This window comes from Helicoverpa zea, chromosome 2 (genome assembly GCF_022581195.2).
Source record: "Helicoverpa zea isolate HzStark_Cry1AcR chromosome 2, ilHelZeax1.1, whole genome shotgun sequence".
Lineage (NCBI taxonomy): Eukaryota > Metazoa > Arthropoda > Insecta > Lepidoptera > Noctuidae > Helicoverpa > Helicoverpa zea.
In genome coordinates this window covers 3,577,382-3,595,607 of record NC_061453.1, presented here as the reverse complement: position 1 = coordinate 3,595,607, position 18,226 = coordinate 3,577,382, and the positions used below count along the sequence as shown (strand labels likewise).

Sequence of the window (18,226 nt, the reverse complement as noted above, 5' to 3'; positions counted from 1 at the left end):
ACTGCTGAAGAGAATTCTAGCAGCCCCCCGAATGTCACCTTCATTCAACTTTGATTCCACTAGGCGTGAAATATTTGAGCATCTTTGAGTCGATAATTTAGTATCGAAATCTGTATGGCCTAAAGTTGTACAATTGTCTTTAATTTGTTTTGTTAGTGACTTTTTGTTTGCCAAACTTTTCTGAACATGCAGAATTCTATAGGGGAAGGTGAGCAATTCCTCCCAGGCACGTTGCGAGTTCTCTCGTGCAGCCAGGCGAACACAACCTGCCAAGTGTTGAGCAACCAGAGGCCTGGCTCCACGGGGAACCCGCTTTAATACTGGGACAGAATTTTTGAATTTCGATAGCTTTTGCCAAAAAGGATCGAGAGTTGGTGTAGTTGTGATAAGAGTTGGGTTTGGCGCGGTCACATTGGTAGGCCCTGTGCACTGGGATTTATGGACCTTCCCAATGTGTACGCTCAAACCCCGCTTACCTTTAAAAAAGCGTGCCTGGGGGCACAGGGGACATCTCTTCACGGCATCCAGTGATACCGAAGATTGACCTTCACTTTCTACCACATCATTGTCGTCGTGCATCTGTTAGTTTTATTTATTTACACTTAAAACACTACTATAAACACTACAATAAATAATTATAAAAAACACAAGTAAACAAAATCAAAAGTCAAAGTGACGGCCAGTGACGGGCGGCGTCTCGGTGGCGCTGTCAGGGGCCGCGCCGCCGCGCCGCGCGCCGGCTTCATTTCGGGGCAGGCCTAGCCCAGCCTAGCCGGCCAGTCTATGATGGTATCACTAAGTTATTGAATGCTCCAATCTTGTTTTGTACATGAAACGTATGTACTAGCAATGTTTTGACGTTTTTCGTATGAAACGTTATTTACATATTTTAGCGGGATTAGAGCAGAAATGGGTTGTTGCGGTTTGCAAAATAAATAACACTGGATAAAATGGGAACGTTCGTTGGTTTTTTGTATTTTCCAGGTCCCGCAAATACAATCCAAATTATTATTCAAAACTATGAGAGAAAATATCTTAAAGATTGTAAAATAACACATTGCACCGTGTAGATGCACCCTTAGAATGCGTAGAATTCATACCATAGACAAAGCTTGAAAGCTGAATAGAAACTATTGGAAGATTCTGACAGATTGTCTGACACTGACAAAAATTATTTGTCATCATAAAAATCGAATCCTCAATCGTCATTTTCTTCCCGAAAATGGCCGCATCAGGAGGAAATATTGAATGGTCTACAACTGTTAAACCAATATTAACAGCTCTTTACGGCCCGTTTTTCGACAAAAACGATGCCGTCGAAATCATCCAAGCCATCATCAAAAGGTTTGCCTCATCAATGTACTTTAACTGTTATAACAAATCTTATTTTGATTGCTCACCTGATTAATCATTTTTGTTAGCTATTTATTTATAAACTTTTCTTGATTTTTAGATCAAAAACTAGGTCGTTGAACTGAAATGTTTAGACGTGATCGTTACTTTGATGTCTTCAGAATGTGACTGACACATTATCTATGCACAGAAGTTATTGGGGGCAGCCAATAACAATAATTTCTAAATACCCCACACAATGAAAACTTATTTATTTTATAAATTTTACTCCTACCTTCATTGTATTCTATGTACATGACGCCATTGTTTCTTGAATTCGACATTTGACTTAGTAAAACCAAGGTTTATACCATGTCTTTGCGACTGGTTCAGTTCCTTTATGCTGAAAGTTTGAATTTCCTTGCTTCCAGTGAAAGTGAATTCCAGAACCATGAAGACATCTATGACTTGTTCTACACATGCTTTGCATGCCTCTCTGCACATTTTATTAGCATGAATGCTAATAACTGTAAGTATTGTAGTATATCCTTATTTATTTAGATGTAAGTAGATAAATTAATTTAAATGAGAAAAATTACAATAGAAGTCACAACAATGTACACTTAAATCTGCCCCTAAGACAATCCACTGACCCTACCATGAAAAAAAAAAGTATTTATAAAAGAAGTTCATGGTTCACATTAGAAATAATTCTTACTATCTTACAAATAGTATGAAAAAGAGTTTTAGTATATATTTATCTCAATTTATAACTGAATTTCACAACATTAAGCAATCTGGAATACACAATAAAACTTGGCTCCTTTCTGACCCTACCATGACATAGAAGCCTAGACTTGAATAGAAGCAAACTTTTAAGGTTTCCAAATGTACATTACTCTTAATGATTGTGTTGTTTCTTTATCTTGAGATTTTACATAGGTATGTTAAAGATTTTCAATAGAACTTGAAACTAAGTGGTTGAGTCACCGAACCTGTTTATGCCTGCTTACTGATATATAACTTTTATCACATGTAAGCTTATTGCAAATCTGCACTACCTATTAATGTGAATGAATTACATGTCCTTGTTTAGTCTGTTAGTATATTTTTACAAAATTATATGAATAATTAAAATTGAGATAGTTGGTGCATAATGGATTCCCTAAGCATCAACCCTTCAAAAAATAAATAAGTGGTAATTTCATATAATGATAATTCTAACTTTGTATATCTGGGACACTAGTGCCTATGTTTTGGACAATAAACTGTCATTGAACACCTTCTGCAGTCGTTATGGGTAGAAGCCAATAAGTCTGCCAGTCTCAGGTTAAATGGGCAGTCGCTCTTTCTTCGCATATGGTCTGACTGGAAGCCAACCCCATCATAGTTAGGGAAATGCCAAGGTGTTCTTATCTTAAAAACTATCCTCTATATACCTCTCACTAAAACTTGTTAAAAACATACATAATGATGTTTTAGTACCAAATGATCAACTGAGTACAGCCAGAGATGCATTCAGAGTGATTCTCCGACAAATACTGAAGAAGCTCTCCGAAGCCGGATTGAGCTGCGATGATACCAACACAACCGCTGCTCCCAATGTGTCTGTTAAGCAGGTTAGTTTTAATTGTAACACACATATAATACTTTCTTTTTCTTATGTATTAAAGTAAGTTCAGACAAACAAAAACTTATATGATTTAAGAATGGCTGGACCGATTTGGCTTATTTTAGATTTGCAGAGGTCCAGAAAAGGTTTAAGCGACAAGGCATGTAATAAAATGTATTATATGCACACATTGTAACTACAATGTGAAGTTTATATACAGTGCTGTATATTATAAAATAATTTTAAGAAATTGATGTTACATTATTCAGACCAAGCTTCTATTGTTTCTAATCTTCAAAGTTTATTTAACAATGTTTTTTTTCACAGCTACTGTTGCCCATTGTGGGGCTATGCGGAATCGACGGCGGGGGTTACCCCCAATCTGACCTAGTGATTCTGACATCACTACTGAAAAATGCGAAACTACCTGCACATGTTTCTGTGCCTGGTATGTATTGTATTTACATAGATCTATCAGAGATCGTATATGTTAAACTTTATTTTAAGAAAATAACTATTCAGTAAATCTGTCACTTAAAACTGTTATGTCATAGTTTAAATAAATCTTAAGTAGCAAGCTGCAATAACAGTTGCCAAGTTTAATTCCAGAACAAGGGTAGCATTTATTACTTGGCACAATTTGCTCATATTACTTGACACATAGGGGTTACTCATGTTTCTTTTTCGTTATTTTTATGCAATCCCCAGAGTCCCAAACAACAAAATCATCAGTCATACCCAGCTCGATTACGTCACTAGCTTCTCAAACCACGCCCACTGAGAAGCAGCCGCCGTCTAACGCCCAGCGGCGTTCTGACGCACTGTTAGAACAACTGACGGCGCCGCTGAGGAACCCGGTGGCTTCTATGACGTCATCTCAGGCTGCCCCGGCCACGGCTGTCCTGTCGCCCGGGAGTAAGGATAGTTTGGAGAGCGCTAAAGATGGGAATGCTTCGCAACAGGCTTCTATTGATATGAAGGTTCGTTTTGATGATACTGTGTATTCGTTTAGTTACATGAATGATACTGTGAAGTAGTGTTTTGTACAGTCGTGTTTTCAACTGATACTATATGTGTGCTGACGGCCACTACCGGCCTCTGCCGTGTTGATACCATTCGCCTCCATTTACACAAACAAATCTCACATATTTTGGAATTTATTTAAATCAACAAAGGATTCTGACAAATTGAAAGCCTCCTCTTTTTTGAAGTCAGTTATAAATACAAAAAGGCCTACAACTGTTCACAAATAAACTGCCTCTCACAAAAAAAATTTCATCCTACAGAAGTGGGTGGCATCAACCTGCTCATCATTACTAATGGAGCTGAGAGCTGGCTCCGTGGTGCTGAAGGTCTGCTCCTCGTTACCCTGTCTGCAGCGGTACCTCAACCGCTGGCAGACGGCTAAGGAGACTGCCGTTGCACCACAGTTTAACTCTGATGCCTCACTGTAAGTAGTCATTATTATTTCTCTTGTATCTTGCGTTATTCTTTGACTTCTTCTGTAAGTAAATAACTTTAGAACCAGTCTCTTAAATTTTAATACTTTTTCCTTACTAGTACAAATGCTTGTGCACCCTGTAATATGTCCTGCGCCACTGACTGATCTTCTAATATGAGAACAACCACCGTGGCCAAAAATCGGCCGGAATGCCATCATCATCATCACATACATTACCATTTAAAACATTTTGAAGTTTTTTTTTTTCAGTATTTTAAAAGGGATAAATAGCTGTGATAATCAAATATGCGGTTACATTTTGTGGGTCATACCATGTGTAATATATACGCATTAAATAAACACACATAATTCAGTGTAAACTATTGTTCCAGTCTTCATTTCCTGGTGAACGAGGTGCACGTCTGCCGCCTGGCTTTATCTCTGCCGTGCCTGGAGCCGTTCACGCCTGAACGCATCATGACGCTCAGTGACGTTAGCATCGCTGGCCTGCTGTGTGCCACTGCGCAGGTATTGACCGTTTTATTAAAATCTCAATCAGTTGTGATACATTTATTAATGTACTTGTATGTAAGTACTATATAAATGTGAAAGGACTCATCAGTGTATGCTATGTGTGCCATTCCTATGTTTACAGTTTTTCAAGACGATATAACAATTTGATCGAAAATCTCCACTTCAAACAGACTACTGCCATAAAGTTGATAACCACTCGATGAAATAACTTCTTCTTATAATTATATTATTATCATTTTAAATTTTTTCTTAGGCATCGCTCCACCCGAAAGACGAGGAGTATGAGCAGCAGACGGCCACCCTGGTGGAGAGTGCACTGAGCCTCTACAACACTGTTGGCGAGACATTCAAACAGTCTACACGCGCTGGTGGTTATGTAAGTATATATTACATAGAACATTGTACAACGAACTGATAGTGGTATAAACTGGTTTTTTCTTCTCGAAGTTCTGTTTAATCTTCATAATTTCTGCCAGAAAAATTAAGCGAATAAATTTCTCTATCATATACTATCATCATAACTCAGCGTGTAAAAAAGAGCAGTCAACTTTGTACATACATAACCGTCTACATACAGCATCGCTTAAACCGGACTCTTATAACATTTCTGCGACTTTTATTGACTGTGACCCACGGCCAGATTATTTTATAATTAAAAATTAGTTCACACTCTAATAAAAAATATTTACCAGGTATATCAAAACCACCTAATGATCGGCGGTTGGGTGCTGCTGTGCGGGCTGCATCACGCGCTGGCAGGAGCCCCCTGTCCTTCTACCACGCCCGGCAAGAGCCCCGCTAAAACGCCTTCTAGGCCTTACAATCTTACTAAGATGTGAGTATGGTGTTTATGTTTTCTTAAAGTTAGAAGTGTGACTTATACATAAGGTTGACGTGACAAATGGAACTACCAAAACCTTAAACAATAAACTTGTATTCACCTGATATGGAAGTAGGTAAAAATATGGATTGTAAAGTTAACGTCCTCTACTAGTTTCCATATGCCAATCATCTCAAACTGAAAATAATTTTCTTCAAACTTGGCTGCTAAACAGCACTGTTTGATCGTCAAAATTTACAAAAGACAGCCCCCAAAACGCGAACCCTTTGCCGCTTCTTATTTTTGAGTGTTTTTGCTGTTTTCTTTAAGACTTGAAATTATGTATATGGATGGATATAAATAATATATAAATATATAGTGAGGTTATCGTCATCTCCAAAGTTGTAATTTATTACGCACCTTTTACATAAAATATCAAACAAAACTGCAGTATTATTATCTTTTCCATAGGCAACAAGGTCTAGGCGTAGTATGGGTAGCGCTAGGCGGTCGCTGCCTCGCCTGGGTGGGCGCGCTACTATCCGACGCCCGCCTAGAAGCGCTGAGTTGTGGCGAGGCAGTGGTCACGACTCCCGCGCCGCTGCACATACTAGCGCAACATACTGCGCATCAGAGGGAATTGAGGCTCGCTTCTGCTGCGCCTTTGCATCAGGTAAATGTTCAATGATATAAAATGTTATTTAGAACTAATCTAGTTGTTTTTGTCATTAGTTATAGCTGGAAAAATATGCCACGAAAATTGCTTTTGTTTTCATATGTAGTTTCAAACTGATCATGTACAGGTTGTCAGAAAGAAATTGTTTTCTTGTGGAAAGACCGCCTATTCTACTTATATATACCTTCTTTGTCCTGTATTGTGTTGCCCTAATGGTTTCACATATTCTATTATGAAGAGAACCTAGAAAATGTATGGTGTACATAACAATGTCAGATCAATTTCTCAATAGCATTTTTTGAAAATTCCCTTATAAATAAGTATATAAGGGAATTTTCAAAAAATGCATGTTTGACCCAATTTCCACCTATATTAATTCTGTAATCACTCCACAGCTTCTAGTGGCGTTAGGCGTAGTGTGCTACCGTAAGGCGACGAACTTGAAGCGCGCGGTAGTACAGAAGCAGCACCAGGACGCCGACCCCGACCGCTCCGACTCCACCGTCTACTTCCAGGACATGATACTGTGCTCCGAGGACTCGGAGACTGATGATGGTACTGTACCTCCACTCCACAGCTTCAGTTACGGTTCGCGGTAGCTGATGCTACAGACAACAGCAATCTTGTAGTGCAATCGTCATACAGCAACCTTACATAATATTATATTTCCACATGAAATAACACATACACCTTTGTCCAGTGTTGACTTTGACTCTCATAGAACAACTATACCACTTTCCATATATTTTCACAACAAATAACATGATACCTTTGTCCAGTAGACAGCGAACCTCTCTTCGGCTTGTGGTTCGAGTCGACGCTCGTGGCACCTGATGCTACGGACAACAGCGGGTTGGTTCGTGCATCGGGCAACAACGACAATAATGATAACGCGGATGCACCGCAGCGCCCGCATCAGGCTATCGTGCCGGATAAAGCTGAGCCTTATTCTGTGAGTATTTGTTGATAAATAGTGTACATTCAGCAAACCTTTTCGCTGAGTGTTATATGAAGAGCTGTATATGATATGTAGGCTTACCTCAAACAACTCAAACGTTACTTAATTTTAAGTCTTATTTAAAAGTTTTTAAGTCGTAACAATTGCGGCCGTTGGTTGGCTGGTAGTCAGGCTGGCCGACAGGTAGGTAGGTAGGTAGGGGTCCAAATAAAGTACACAATTTGGTAGAAATTGAGACTTTATTTAAGCCAACTTCTGTTGCCCTAACCACGAATAGATCTCGAGGTAGAAGGTACACTGGGAACACTGGCCTGAACCGTGGTGTAGCTCCGACGACGGCCCAGCTCCTTCCCAGGTTGCACTTCCAGGTCTCCAGCAGGACCCAGGTAGTTCCAGACAGGATCAGGTCTGGTCTTTCACTCGCCGCCAGGTAGAACGTTGCGTAGCGAGGGTTTAAAGTAGAATGTAAAAACTCGAACGTAGAAAATCCAACGTAGAAATAAATCCCCAACGGGATTTCCGATTATAATTTGTCTAGCACAAATAAGTAGAAATTAGACAGGTACGCAATACTGAAGGTCAAGTAAAAAAACGTGTGACACAGCCGTCACGTCTGATGCAATTTGGTCGTCTCCTGCGTCTCGGCCCCGAATGCACTCGAGGCACCACCGTCGCGCGCGGCGAAACCAGTTCACCCGTTTAGAGATGCGTAGGCGCAATAGTTACGAGGACCTTTGTGTAAATAATTAATATTGGGTTCCGTATATGAATTATGTTAATTTTAATATATTATAATTTTTTATTTCATTTATTTTAGTTTACTTTAGGTGTTTTATTAATTTTAGAATAAATCTATTGTAATTATTTGTATTTTTTTTTAATTTCTAACCTATTCTTAGAGCTAGGAAAGTACAACGTTACACAATTCACGTGTGACAGAGATAAAGTGATGAGTTGTTTTTTAAATGTCATTGGAATATTTATAATCCACTATGGATGCCTCAGCCAGTAGGTAGGTATATGTAATCACAAAAACAAGATTTAGAGGGAAAGGGGATATAGCATCAAGAGTGCTTTTTATGGCCAATAATATAATTTCAATTAAAGTACTCAGCAGCAAAAGTCATCCACGGATTGTTGTAACGTCATTTTGTCGAGCAAATTACCAGTAATTACCTCTCCACTTACTTACCAATTTCTATTTAACGTCTTTTGTTCCAGTACATAACACTAGCGACAGAAGTTTTCACCCTTCTAACCGAGGAGATCATAAGCGAGGGTTCAGAGCGTCTCGGCCAGCACTCGCTGCAGCTACACGATGCTCATCAGGCGCTGCTGGCGGCGCTAGCCAAGGATCTGGATAGAGAGACTGCCAGGACTGACACTGGTAGGTTACCTTACTAGAAGATACAATTTAGGCTGTAGGCAAAACGATCACAAATGGAGACATTTCCAAAGAAGTTTGAATGGTCAGCCTATCTAAAAATCCATAACTACAAAAAAAATCTGCCTGTTTTACTCAAGTATCAAAATCCACTCCCAGGTACAATATCAGCGTGCTTCGGTGCCCGCCTCGGTGCACTATACGCGGCGTTCAGTTCGGCGCTAGTGCGCTATTTACACAATCTGAGCGGCGCCCCCGCATTCGCGTCGTTACAGCCCGCATTACATCAGCAGCTGATATCCGCCGGCTCTGAGAGGACTAATATGACGCCTTTGCAGGTTTGTCAGATGTTTTGATAATGTAAATTGTGAAAAAGAGGGTGAATATTAGTGTGATGGGTGACTAAGGCTGCCTGTCCACCGGAGCGGAGCTAGGCTGTGGAGTGGAGAAACTGAGAAATATTAACCAATAGGATTGCACAAAATCTCCGCTCCTCAATCCACAGGCAGCCTAATACGACTAATATGACGCCTTTGCAGGTTTGTCACATGTTTAGTATGTAGGACGTGAATACATGGAGTGTTAGTGTGACGTCTGAGAAAGCGGAATGTAAGGAGAACATTTATTTATTCGTTTAATAAGTCAATTGGAAATAGGGCAGGAAGATGTTATCCTCTTGCGTGTATGCTGGTTGTCACTTGAGAGTACTATTCGGATACGAAGTTTCATAAAACATTAAAATAATTATTTGGTTTTATTTATTGATGAATAGAGTCTTCTCTACTAACACCTACTAAGATGAATGTAATGCTATCCTACAGATTTGTGGTCTGTTTTTGTGGAAGAAGAACGCCTAACAAGTTCAAACTTATATCTCAGAAAAATCTAATAAAACTTACCAATCCCGTGAAGTCAATATCAAATACCTTATGTACAATTTTGGTAACAGGTTGGACCTCGAGTAGTTAAACTCCTAGGCGGTATGGTCCTCAGCAAGCAGGCAGCTGAACGCGAAAACAGCATCCTAGCTATGTGGCATAAGATTGTGAACACCCTGCAAGAATGTGCACTCCAAGCCCAACCTTCTCAAGATCATGATTATGAAGGTATGTATTTGATAAAACTTTTTCGGTGACTTTTTTATTGATGTGTAGAATATTGAGATAAATGTCAGTAGAAACTCCTAGACCCAGACTCCACTGAAGCTAAATAGAGAAGTTTGTTGACGGAATTTTTCGGTTCAGACAAGAGATTATACCAAAATCCTGGTTATTAAAAAACTTTGTTGGAGTCTGGGTCTTGACCAAAGTAGCCATATCATATTCTAAACCCAGACTACACCACTCACAGTCTGTTTTTTTCTTTGTGTGTTAGATTATCAATTTAGTTTTATATACTTTTCTGTGGACACAATAAAATATGGCAAAATATGCGTCCTCAATACAAATTTTATATTCACTGAAAACGCGAAATTTCAAATTCTTGCACATAATAACTATATAACAGTATATGTCCGGATTGTCAACGCTTCTTGATACTTTGATAGATTTTTATTTGTGTTAAAAACTGTCCGACTACGCGTCAACTTGGGCAGTCTTGACACTTTAAGTGTATAACTTTACTTTATTCGGACCAAAGTTACACTGATTATATCCACATGTATAATTTAGTTGTTGTGTAGAAATTGTTTATGCCAGAACTGTTTCCGAGATGGCAATATATTCACGTACAAGTCAACAGACATGCATATTCTATCATTTCGCTACAGCTCCGAGGGGCTTTCGGTGCCTAGCATTACAACATTTATTTTTAGACATTAACTTTTGAATGCTTTTTTTAATGTTGGCTATCCGGTTATCTGCAGGCTTTGCTAATATAGGTATGCTAACCATTTCATTATATTTTAAAAGTAACACATTGAGGGTGAGTTGCACCAATTAATTATAACGATAACCAAACAATTATCAGCCGTTTACTTGCCGCCCATTGGTCAAATCGGCGATTTGACAACTGAAAATGGTTTGATTATGGTTACATGGTGCAAACCAAAATAAAACTGTTATCATTTAAAAAAAAACATTTAAAGGCCAAGTTTTCTATAACAATTAAGCTAAAATCTTTGTTTCAGACTTGAATGTTGAGCATGCTCAACTCTTGGTATATCTATTCCACTCACTGACGCTCATGCAGAAGAAGTCTGTTCTTCTTATGACGTCCAATGCCATCATAAAGGTATGTCTATGCTTCCATCAAGATTTTTGTACATTATCTCTTTGTTTCAACTGATAAATAGTGGTGACATTTAAATAAAACTACGTTTACGGATTTTATCGCGGTTATATTCATCATCATCACCATCATCAGCCTATCGCAGTCCACTGCTGGACATAGGCCTCTCCAAGTGCACGCCACTGAGATCGATTTTCGGCTTCTCGCATCCAGCTCCTGCCAGCCGTCGCGGTTATATTAATATTATTTAATCCTGACGTTTCGGATCCTTTACAGCATCCATGGTCACGGGCTGACACGCCCGTAAATTCGTTAAAGTAGTTTTATTTAAATTGTGACGATGATGATAAAATAGTGTTTATACATAAAGTATCAAGATTTTTTTGCCTTCTCTCTGTGTTATATTACTACAGATCATTTGTATTTAAGGTGGTGGAGACATTAGCCATCAGTGACAGGAAGCGTGCAATGAATTTGGCGCCGCATCAGCTGATGTTGACTACGAGGTTGATGCTACTGCTCGAGTACTTGATGAGACATCTGTATGATGCTCCGCAGACGTTGTTGCAACAGGTAAGATTGTTGGAATTGTACTATTTCTTATTTCGTTCAAACCATGTATGTTTGTTCCCAATATACTATCTATGTTCTATCTCTAGTAAGCAAAAAACGAACAGATGGAATATTACGAACTGCTTTTGATGCTGGTGCAACTTTTCTGCTGTCTTCTTTGTGTTTTTTTCTTCATACAGACCACCTTTGCATGCGTTTCTGTGTTCCGAAATATTTCCGTCTTGCATATTATTATGTTGGTCTATTGCTCAAACAACTGTAACTATCAGTAGAAAATTCCAAATACATACATTATAAGCACCAACAAAAACTTGTAATTCCTTCCCCAGATCGAATGGAACTTAGTAATAGCACCAGGTTTGGCCCAACCCTCAACCGAAGCGAACGCTAACGGCAATAAGACGACCACCAACGGCCAGCCGAAGTCGCGCATCTATTGTGAAGTGCCGTATATTGAGCAGGCTTATAGAAGATTGTCGCAGGATGAGAGCTCTATGAGGCCTAAGTTCTATGCGTTGACTAGCGCTGATATTAATAATCAGGTAAGGATGGAGATTTAGGTACTCTAGTGGAATGATAGTGTAATACGTACTTTGTTTTGAAATTATTTCATGAAAAAATATAAGATCCTATTCAGTTTGTATTTACTGCTGGATATAGGGATCAACCACCGTGTACAAAATGTACTTAACTCCCGGTTGTCAAACTGTCAAACGATTCATTTGCTTTTTGAGATTCAAGTCAACAAGTCAAGATTTGAAAAAGAATAGAAGAAGAAATCTCCTGACGATGTCGATAACCAATCGTATTACTTATTTATTTTCAAAATATAACAACCTAATTCGTTAGTGTCCTCAATAAATTGAAATTCATTAAGAATTACGACTGAAAACTAATTATTTTACCCAGGAAAACCCGAAATTCGACGGGCTAGCCTGCAACTTCGTGCTCGGAACACCACATAAGCTGAAGTACCCGCTACTACTGGATGCGTTGTTAGCGTTACTGAACTCTGCGTGTATATGCGATAACTCGCAGTACCACGGGTCACCTGCTGCGTTGGCGGCCGCACATTATTGCTACCAGACTGCTTGGAGGTGAGTCATAGACTGAATAAATATAGGAGTAGGAAGGCAATTTGTGTACCTAGTGTAGCCTAAAGAAATAAGTAGATTGATTATATATTGAGAACCTTAATAGGCTGGATAACGTACACACAATACAGTATGTTTATAACGTTACCATTGGATCATCATCATTTACAAATGTTTTAGCTTTGAGTAGGTAAAGATCAATAAATAAATCGATGAAGATTGGTAAATAAGTTCTTCGATATCATTCTTTGATCATTAGCAGCCATTGTCATTTCATTTGATGTGTAAGCTGTATTTTTACAAAGTTTCATCTAAATTCATCCAGTTGGTTTTGTGTAAAAGAGTACAAACGTCCACACATAAAACTTTATTATGTATATATTTTATAATACATACTAATAGAAAAAATCTTTCTCCAGGCTAGTAATAAGCATGCCCCCCGCCACCCCGCACATGGACAAGCTACAAGCGGGCACAGCAGCAGATCTACCGTCGCCGCTCCCTCTACACGCAGTCGTGTGGGCCCCGCGCGCTGACAATAAGAAGGTTTTCAACCCCTGGCTTAAGGATGCGCTGGTTAAGCAGGGGATGTATACTCAGGTAATCTTTATCTGTACTTATTATAAAGGATTTTTTGTTTGTTGGTTTACTTTAAAAGGTCCGAAACTACTGAACTAACTTGAAAAATTCAGATATTATATCCGGGTACTGTGTGTAGTCTCCGCGGGACGTGGGTGAAACCGACGAAACGCCTGTTATTAAAAAAAAAAAAGGTTTGTTCGGCTCATGCATGATAAAGCCGAACAAACACAGTGCTTTTCAGGGCAAAATAGAGAAGATGAATGAAGAAATCGAAAGCGGTTGATTAAATATTATTCAGTGTTTTGTTCACACTTTTAAATGACTGACGAAATACTAATGATTGTTTGAATTTTTCGCAGTATGCTGAGAATCTTCTTGCCGGCGTAAGCGCATCGTGCGATAACATCAAATATACAGCGTGGTTGGCGTCTGAGACAATCAAACATTTGAAGCAAAATGTCACTGGTAAGTCAAGAGATACCAATAATATTGCTTACATCACTTCTCTGTCCTTATACTTTAGGGTAGAATTATTTAATTGTAATTACTGCCCAAGACCGGGTATATTTGGCGTGGATGAGAATTGAACGATGTATTTCCGTAAAATTGCATGGTACTAAATATTTTTTTTTTTGCAGCAAACGGCCTACCATCACTACTTGACGTGATTTCCTGCGATTCGGCACTGGTCAGGTTCAAAGTGTGCCTAGCTGATTCTGCCACACCATCGGAGGCGCATCAGTTCATGCCAGACCTATTGGACTTGCTGGAAACTATTCTTGATTGTTGCCGGTAAGTTACGTGATGTATTACACTATATTTCAGAATCAGTACGAGTTCTTATTTCGAGCTTTAGTTTTTTGACTGCAATAATCAATAGTAGCCTAGAATATTTTTCCTTGCTTAGTTTCAGGCTATCACTCAAAAAATCCAAGCCCTTGACATTGTCTTTTCTGTCACAAAGTCCCGAAATCAATTTAAAAGCCTACTTTTTTACCCGACTGGCACGATTTTTTTATTTCTTCCTATAAACTAATTTGTGAATTCTCTTCCCAGTCTCAGCGCAGGCCTCGAACTCGAAGGCCTAATGGAGAGTTCAAACAACCCATCCGAAGCTGCAGTAAGCAAGGCTCGTCTACAAGTATGCGGTACTTCCGGGCCCGTCGGTAATGCGGCCGGTAGTACTCCTCCCCCGGCGCTAGGGGCCTGGTTGAGGGCTCATCTGCCTTCAAATGCTGCTGCTGCGTTGGATAGGCTGAGTTCGCCGCCTCCGTTGGCTTGTATTAATTTGGTAAGTTTTAAAGATGATTTAAATTATTTGTAGATTACAAAACTTTTAAAAGGAACTTTTTATTTTGCATTAGAAGTAAGATTTAATGGCGTTTAATTGCAGTTGACATCTCCAGGGTTAGGAGAATAAACTTTTTTTTTGTTGTCCCAATTTTCTGTTATCAAAATAAAGCTTAGCGCAATGTTGCGCAAAGACTGAGAGTTAGCGCATTCTGCGCAAAAATTGCACTGACATGTAAGCGCAAAAGTTAACAATGACGTTAATTATTTTATTAACTTGCTCTTTCTTTGCAGGCATTCTACGCGGCACACATAATACCATCAGAAAGCGCAGTACTCAACCTAGTTTCCTCCCACTGCGAACTCATCACAGCTAACACGAAGTACTCTCTCGGACCGTCGCTTATGATGCTCGCGTATTCCGCAGCGAAGCTTTTAGAAGTCGGCGCCAGTAAACTCGCTGATAACCCTGAGTTGATGAAGAAGACTTTCGACTTGGTTATACCGGCTTTGGTAAGTGTATTGTGTAATAAGTTTTAAGATGAATAAATTATTGGTGTAATGTTGGTAAATTAAAATAATTGTTCGATTTTCGATTTATGTATATGAACGAAATGTTTTAGTTTTCTTACTTGAAGTAACTTTATTTTAGAGTATTTTTCCGTGTGTATGGTTTTTCGTGTTTTGTCAGCCTTATGGAGGATTTTAACGAAATATTATTCTGTATTCTTATGATTTTTTTCGTTGCAACAGACTGATGGCCGTCTCGAATTCATGTCAGAACCACTAGCGGCTACATTAAACACGCTTGTTCCACAAGTGCAGAAAGCTGAACAATTGATACACGAACACATACTCAAGACTACGTACGGCGTGCTCGTTGAACATCTGCAGCCGTCTACTGAGAAGACTTTGAGACATATGGTGAGGGGTAGTTACATTATTTTGTGTTGTATACTATATTTTGTTGGTGATTACCACTTTACGTGGAACCTGAAGTAAATAGTCTACAAATTCAGTTGCGGATATACCGGTGGGCACAATGGGCAAGCCTACATCCCGAATTTACTTGTGTATTACTTATTTATTTTCTTAGGTTCTCCTCTGTGTACCTAGTCCCTTGTGTACTACTCCTATGTCTATCTTTATATACCCTCCTATGTACTCTACCTATTTACTTTGCTTCTAAACACGCTTGAAAATAGATGAGCACCACTAGCTCTTTGAATGACTTGAATTTTCTTGTGTAGGTAAAATACTGGGAAAAGATATTGGACCGCCCTGCCGGCAGATTGGCTTATGAAAAAGTGTTCGCTGAAAACTCCGGATATTCTCTCGGAAAGATCCTTTTGTCGGCTCCCAATGCCAGGAATCCTTACGCTGAAAGGGTTATCAAGTAAGTAAATAAACATCATGACCTAACTACTATTAATACTGTTGTGTAAAGCAACTTCAAGTTTAATTTGATATTCGTAAATGTTACTCAAATTGCCTGTTACTCAATGTAACTGTTATTGCAATGATATGTTACGAAGTAGGTACCAAACTTATTTTATTCTCTATTCTCCTAGGTTATTCATCAAGATATTCACTGGTTGCGAGAATGAGCTCAACGGCAATCTATGCGTGTCTGTCTGCAAGTTCATTGGAGTTGCTGATCAACAGCGGCTGTCCACTCTACTGGCACACATCTGTTTAGGTGCTCCTGGTAATTAGTATTAGCTTTGTTTTATTTATTTTTGGCTTTTTTATTTTTATTACCAATAAAAAATGATAATAAAACTTCCTTTGCAGTAATTTCAGTTGCATTTTTTTTATTTCGCATTTGCATTTTTTTTTATGTGGCTAGAAGTTAATTATGATTTACAACTTTTCGTGATGAGCTGCTGCTGTAGTTTAAATATCTTTGACTATACTGAGCTGTGTTATTAAATTCATTTGCAAATTACACGAATTCTAACTAAACAGTATGAGGAATGTATATAAAACACTTTGAAAGGTATTCTAAACTCAAAATTACTCTATAGCTACATCAACAAACGGCACCACGGGTACAGCAAACGGAACTCCAACGGAAACAGAATTACCGACGCCTACGTCATCAGCTCCCGAAGCCAGTGGTAATCCCGCCTCCCTGGCGTTGCGCAACGCTTTGCGCAGTGTGTTCCGCAGCGAGAGCGACGCTGCGCAACGCAATGATTCTAATGCGCAAAGGAATGACTCGGATTTACCGGTGTTTGATGCGCCGTGAGTATTTATTATTATTATATAGCTTATTTATTATATAGTAAAGTAAATTAAGTTATAGCTTGTACAAAGAGTAGTGCATTACGGTTAAAATGTGTGCCTTTCTTACAGTTCTCCAGCTCCAAGAGCACAATCCGATACTGCGCAACAATCTGCAAACTCAGGTAAGTTGACTTTCTAATAGCTGTTCCCTCTATTCTATCTGTTGATTTTCATATTGTTATAATTTTTTGAACAATTATTTCATATTCCTATTTCTATTAAGCGATATAGAGGTTATGCTACTTTCGTTGATGGGAAAAATCTGAAAATATTGTCAGTAATAAACTTATTTCCCGTGTCCTAAGATGCAATTTCGTTAACCGAGGAATAATATAATCCTGTTATTTCCCCACACAGAAAGCTGCAGCTGGTCGGACGGCAGTAAGGACAGCGGTGGCGCCGCCACAACGGCAGCGGCCACTGCGGAACCAACTCCCGCGCCTCTCGCCGACGCCGCCAATGATAATGCCGCGTTATTATCGGCTCTATGCAAGCATGTTGTGCAGCACTGGTGAGCAACGAGAAATAACATTTTCATCCCACCATCTCGAAAAGAGTAGTTTTACCCTTTGATATCTGAGTGTAAAAGCCGTTTTTATCCTCTAGAGCGGCAAAGTGATTTGAATTTAGAACATCGTGTGCAATACTCCATTTGTGACAATCTTGATAAGACTTTTCAAACAAATACATATTAAACAAATAAAATACCGCTTAAAATAATTATTCAATTAATTAAGTAATATTTATTATTGTTTTTACATAGATTTTTAACCTCGTTTCATTTTTAAACTGAGTTTTCAAATAAATGTACTTTAATAGGTACTTCTTTTTAATTTGATGCTCATATGTGCGCGCCATTTTGTTTTTTGAGTTTAGAAATTTCCTCGATGAGGTGGGATGAAAAGTTACGTGTTGCACTCGAGTGCAAAGATTTTTCACCTTGTGCTCTTTTGATTCCCTCGCTATCGCTCAGGATTCTAATTATTGAAACACTCGCTACGCTCGTGTTTCAATTTTAGAATCCTTCGCTTGCTCGGTCATCAAAATTGAGCCCGCGGTTAAAAAGCAACTTTGCACTCTTGTATAACAAATAACTATTTCCTAAATGATTTTTAGCGGTTTTCTGTGACTGGGTGCGAATACGGAAAGCGGACCCACGTTACGTCCGCGATACGAGACGGGACTAACGCCAGGAAGACGAAGCGGTTTCTGTGACATAATTTAATAAACTTACCATTTCACACTGCCTGAAACTGACAAGCAGTGCATAGTCAGTCCAAACTCAAGACATATAGCTTCCGCCAGTGATTCACCTGCTTCCTAAGGGAACTATTTACCGCACTTGGATTAAAAGTGGCTTATATGTTAATCTTAAGATGCACATCTACCGAGTTCCATCAAAATTAACCGTT

General features: G+C 39.0%; 1 protein-coding gene across 1 annotated transcript in view; it reads left to right on the top strand.

Annotated features, from left to right (window-relative positions):
* The first annotated feature begins 1,191 nt into the window (after positions 1-1,191).
* LOC124636667 (protein purity of essence) overlaps positions 1,192-18,226 on the top strand; it is a 61,173-nt gene continuing 44,138 nt past the window's right edge. The window contains exons 1-30 of the mRNA XM_047172832.1: positions 1,192-1,344; positions 1,764-1,861; positions 2,815-2,951; positions 3,272-3,392; positions 3,653-3,924; positions 4,231-4,394; positions 4,778-4,913; positions 5,173-5,295; positions 5,612-5,754; positions 6,211-6,412; positions 6,811-6,970; positions 7,198-7,367; positions 8,595-8,760; positions 8,917-9,095; positions 9,707-9,863; positions 10,886-10,989; positions 11,416-11,559; positions 11,889-12,101; positions 12,469-12,656; positions 13,073-13,253; positions 13,595-13,700; positions 13,874-14,027; positions 14,292-14,526; positions 14,820-15,038; positions 15,279-15,449; positions 15,776-15,921; positions 16,097-16,233; positions 16,553-16,772; positions 16,884-16,936; positions 17,172-17,325. Coding sequence (XP_047028788.1) covers positions 1,223-1,344; positions 1,764-1,861; positions 2,815-2,951; positions 3,272-3,392; positions 3,653-3,924; positions 4,231-4,394; positions 4,778-4,913; positions 5,173-5,295; positions 5,612-5,754; positions 6,211-6,412; positions 6,811-6,970; positions 7,198-7,367; positions 8,595-8,760; positions 8,917-9,095; positions 9,707-9,863; positions 10,886-10,989; positions 11,416-11,559; positions 11,889-12,101; positions 12,469-12,656; positions 13,073-13,253; positions 13,595-13,700; positions 13,874-14,027; positions 14,292-14,526; positions 14,820-15,038; positions 15,279-15,449; positions 15,776-15,921; positions 16,097-16,233; positions 16,553-16,772; positions 16,884-16,936; positions 17,172-17,325 — 4,775 coding nt within the window. The 5' untranslated portion in view covers positions 1,192-1,222. The remainder of the gene's footprint in view (positions 1,345-1,763; positions 1,862-2,814; positions 2,952-3,271; positions 3,393-3,652; positions 3,925-4,230; positions 4,395-4,777; positions 4,914-5,172; positions 5,296-5,611; positions 5,755-6,210; positions 6,413-6,810; positions 6,971-7,197; positions 7,368-8,594; positions 8,761-8,916; positions 9,096-9,706; positions 9,864-10,885; positions 10,990-11,415; positions 11,560-11,888; positions 12,102-12,468; positions 12,657-13,072; positions 13,254-13,594; positions 13,701-13,873; positions 14,028-14,291; positions 14,527-14,819; positions 15,039-15,278; positions 15,450-15,775; positions 15,922-16,096; positions 16,234-16,552; positions 16,773-16,883; positions 16,937-17,171; positions 17,326-18,226) is intronic.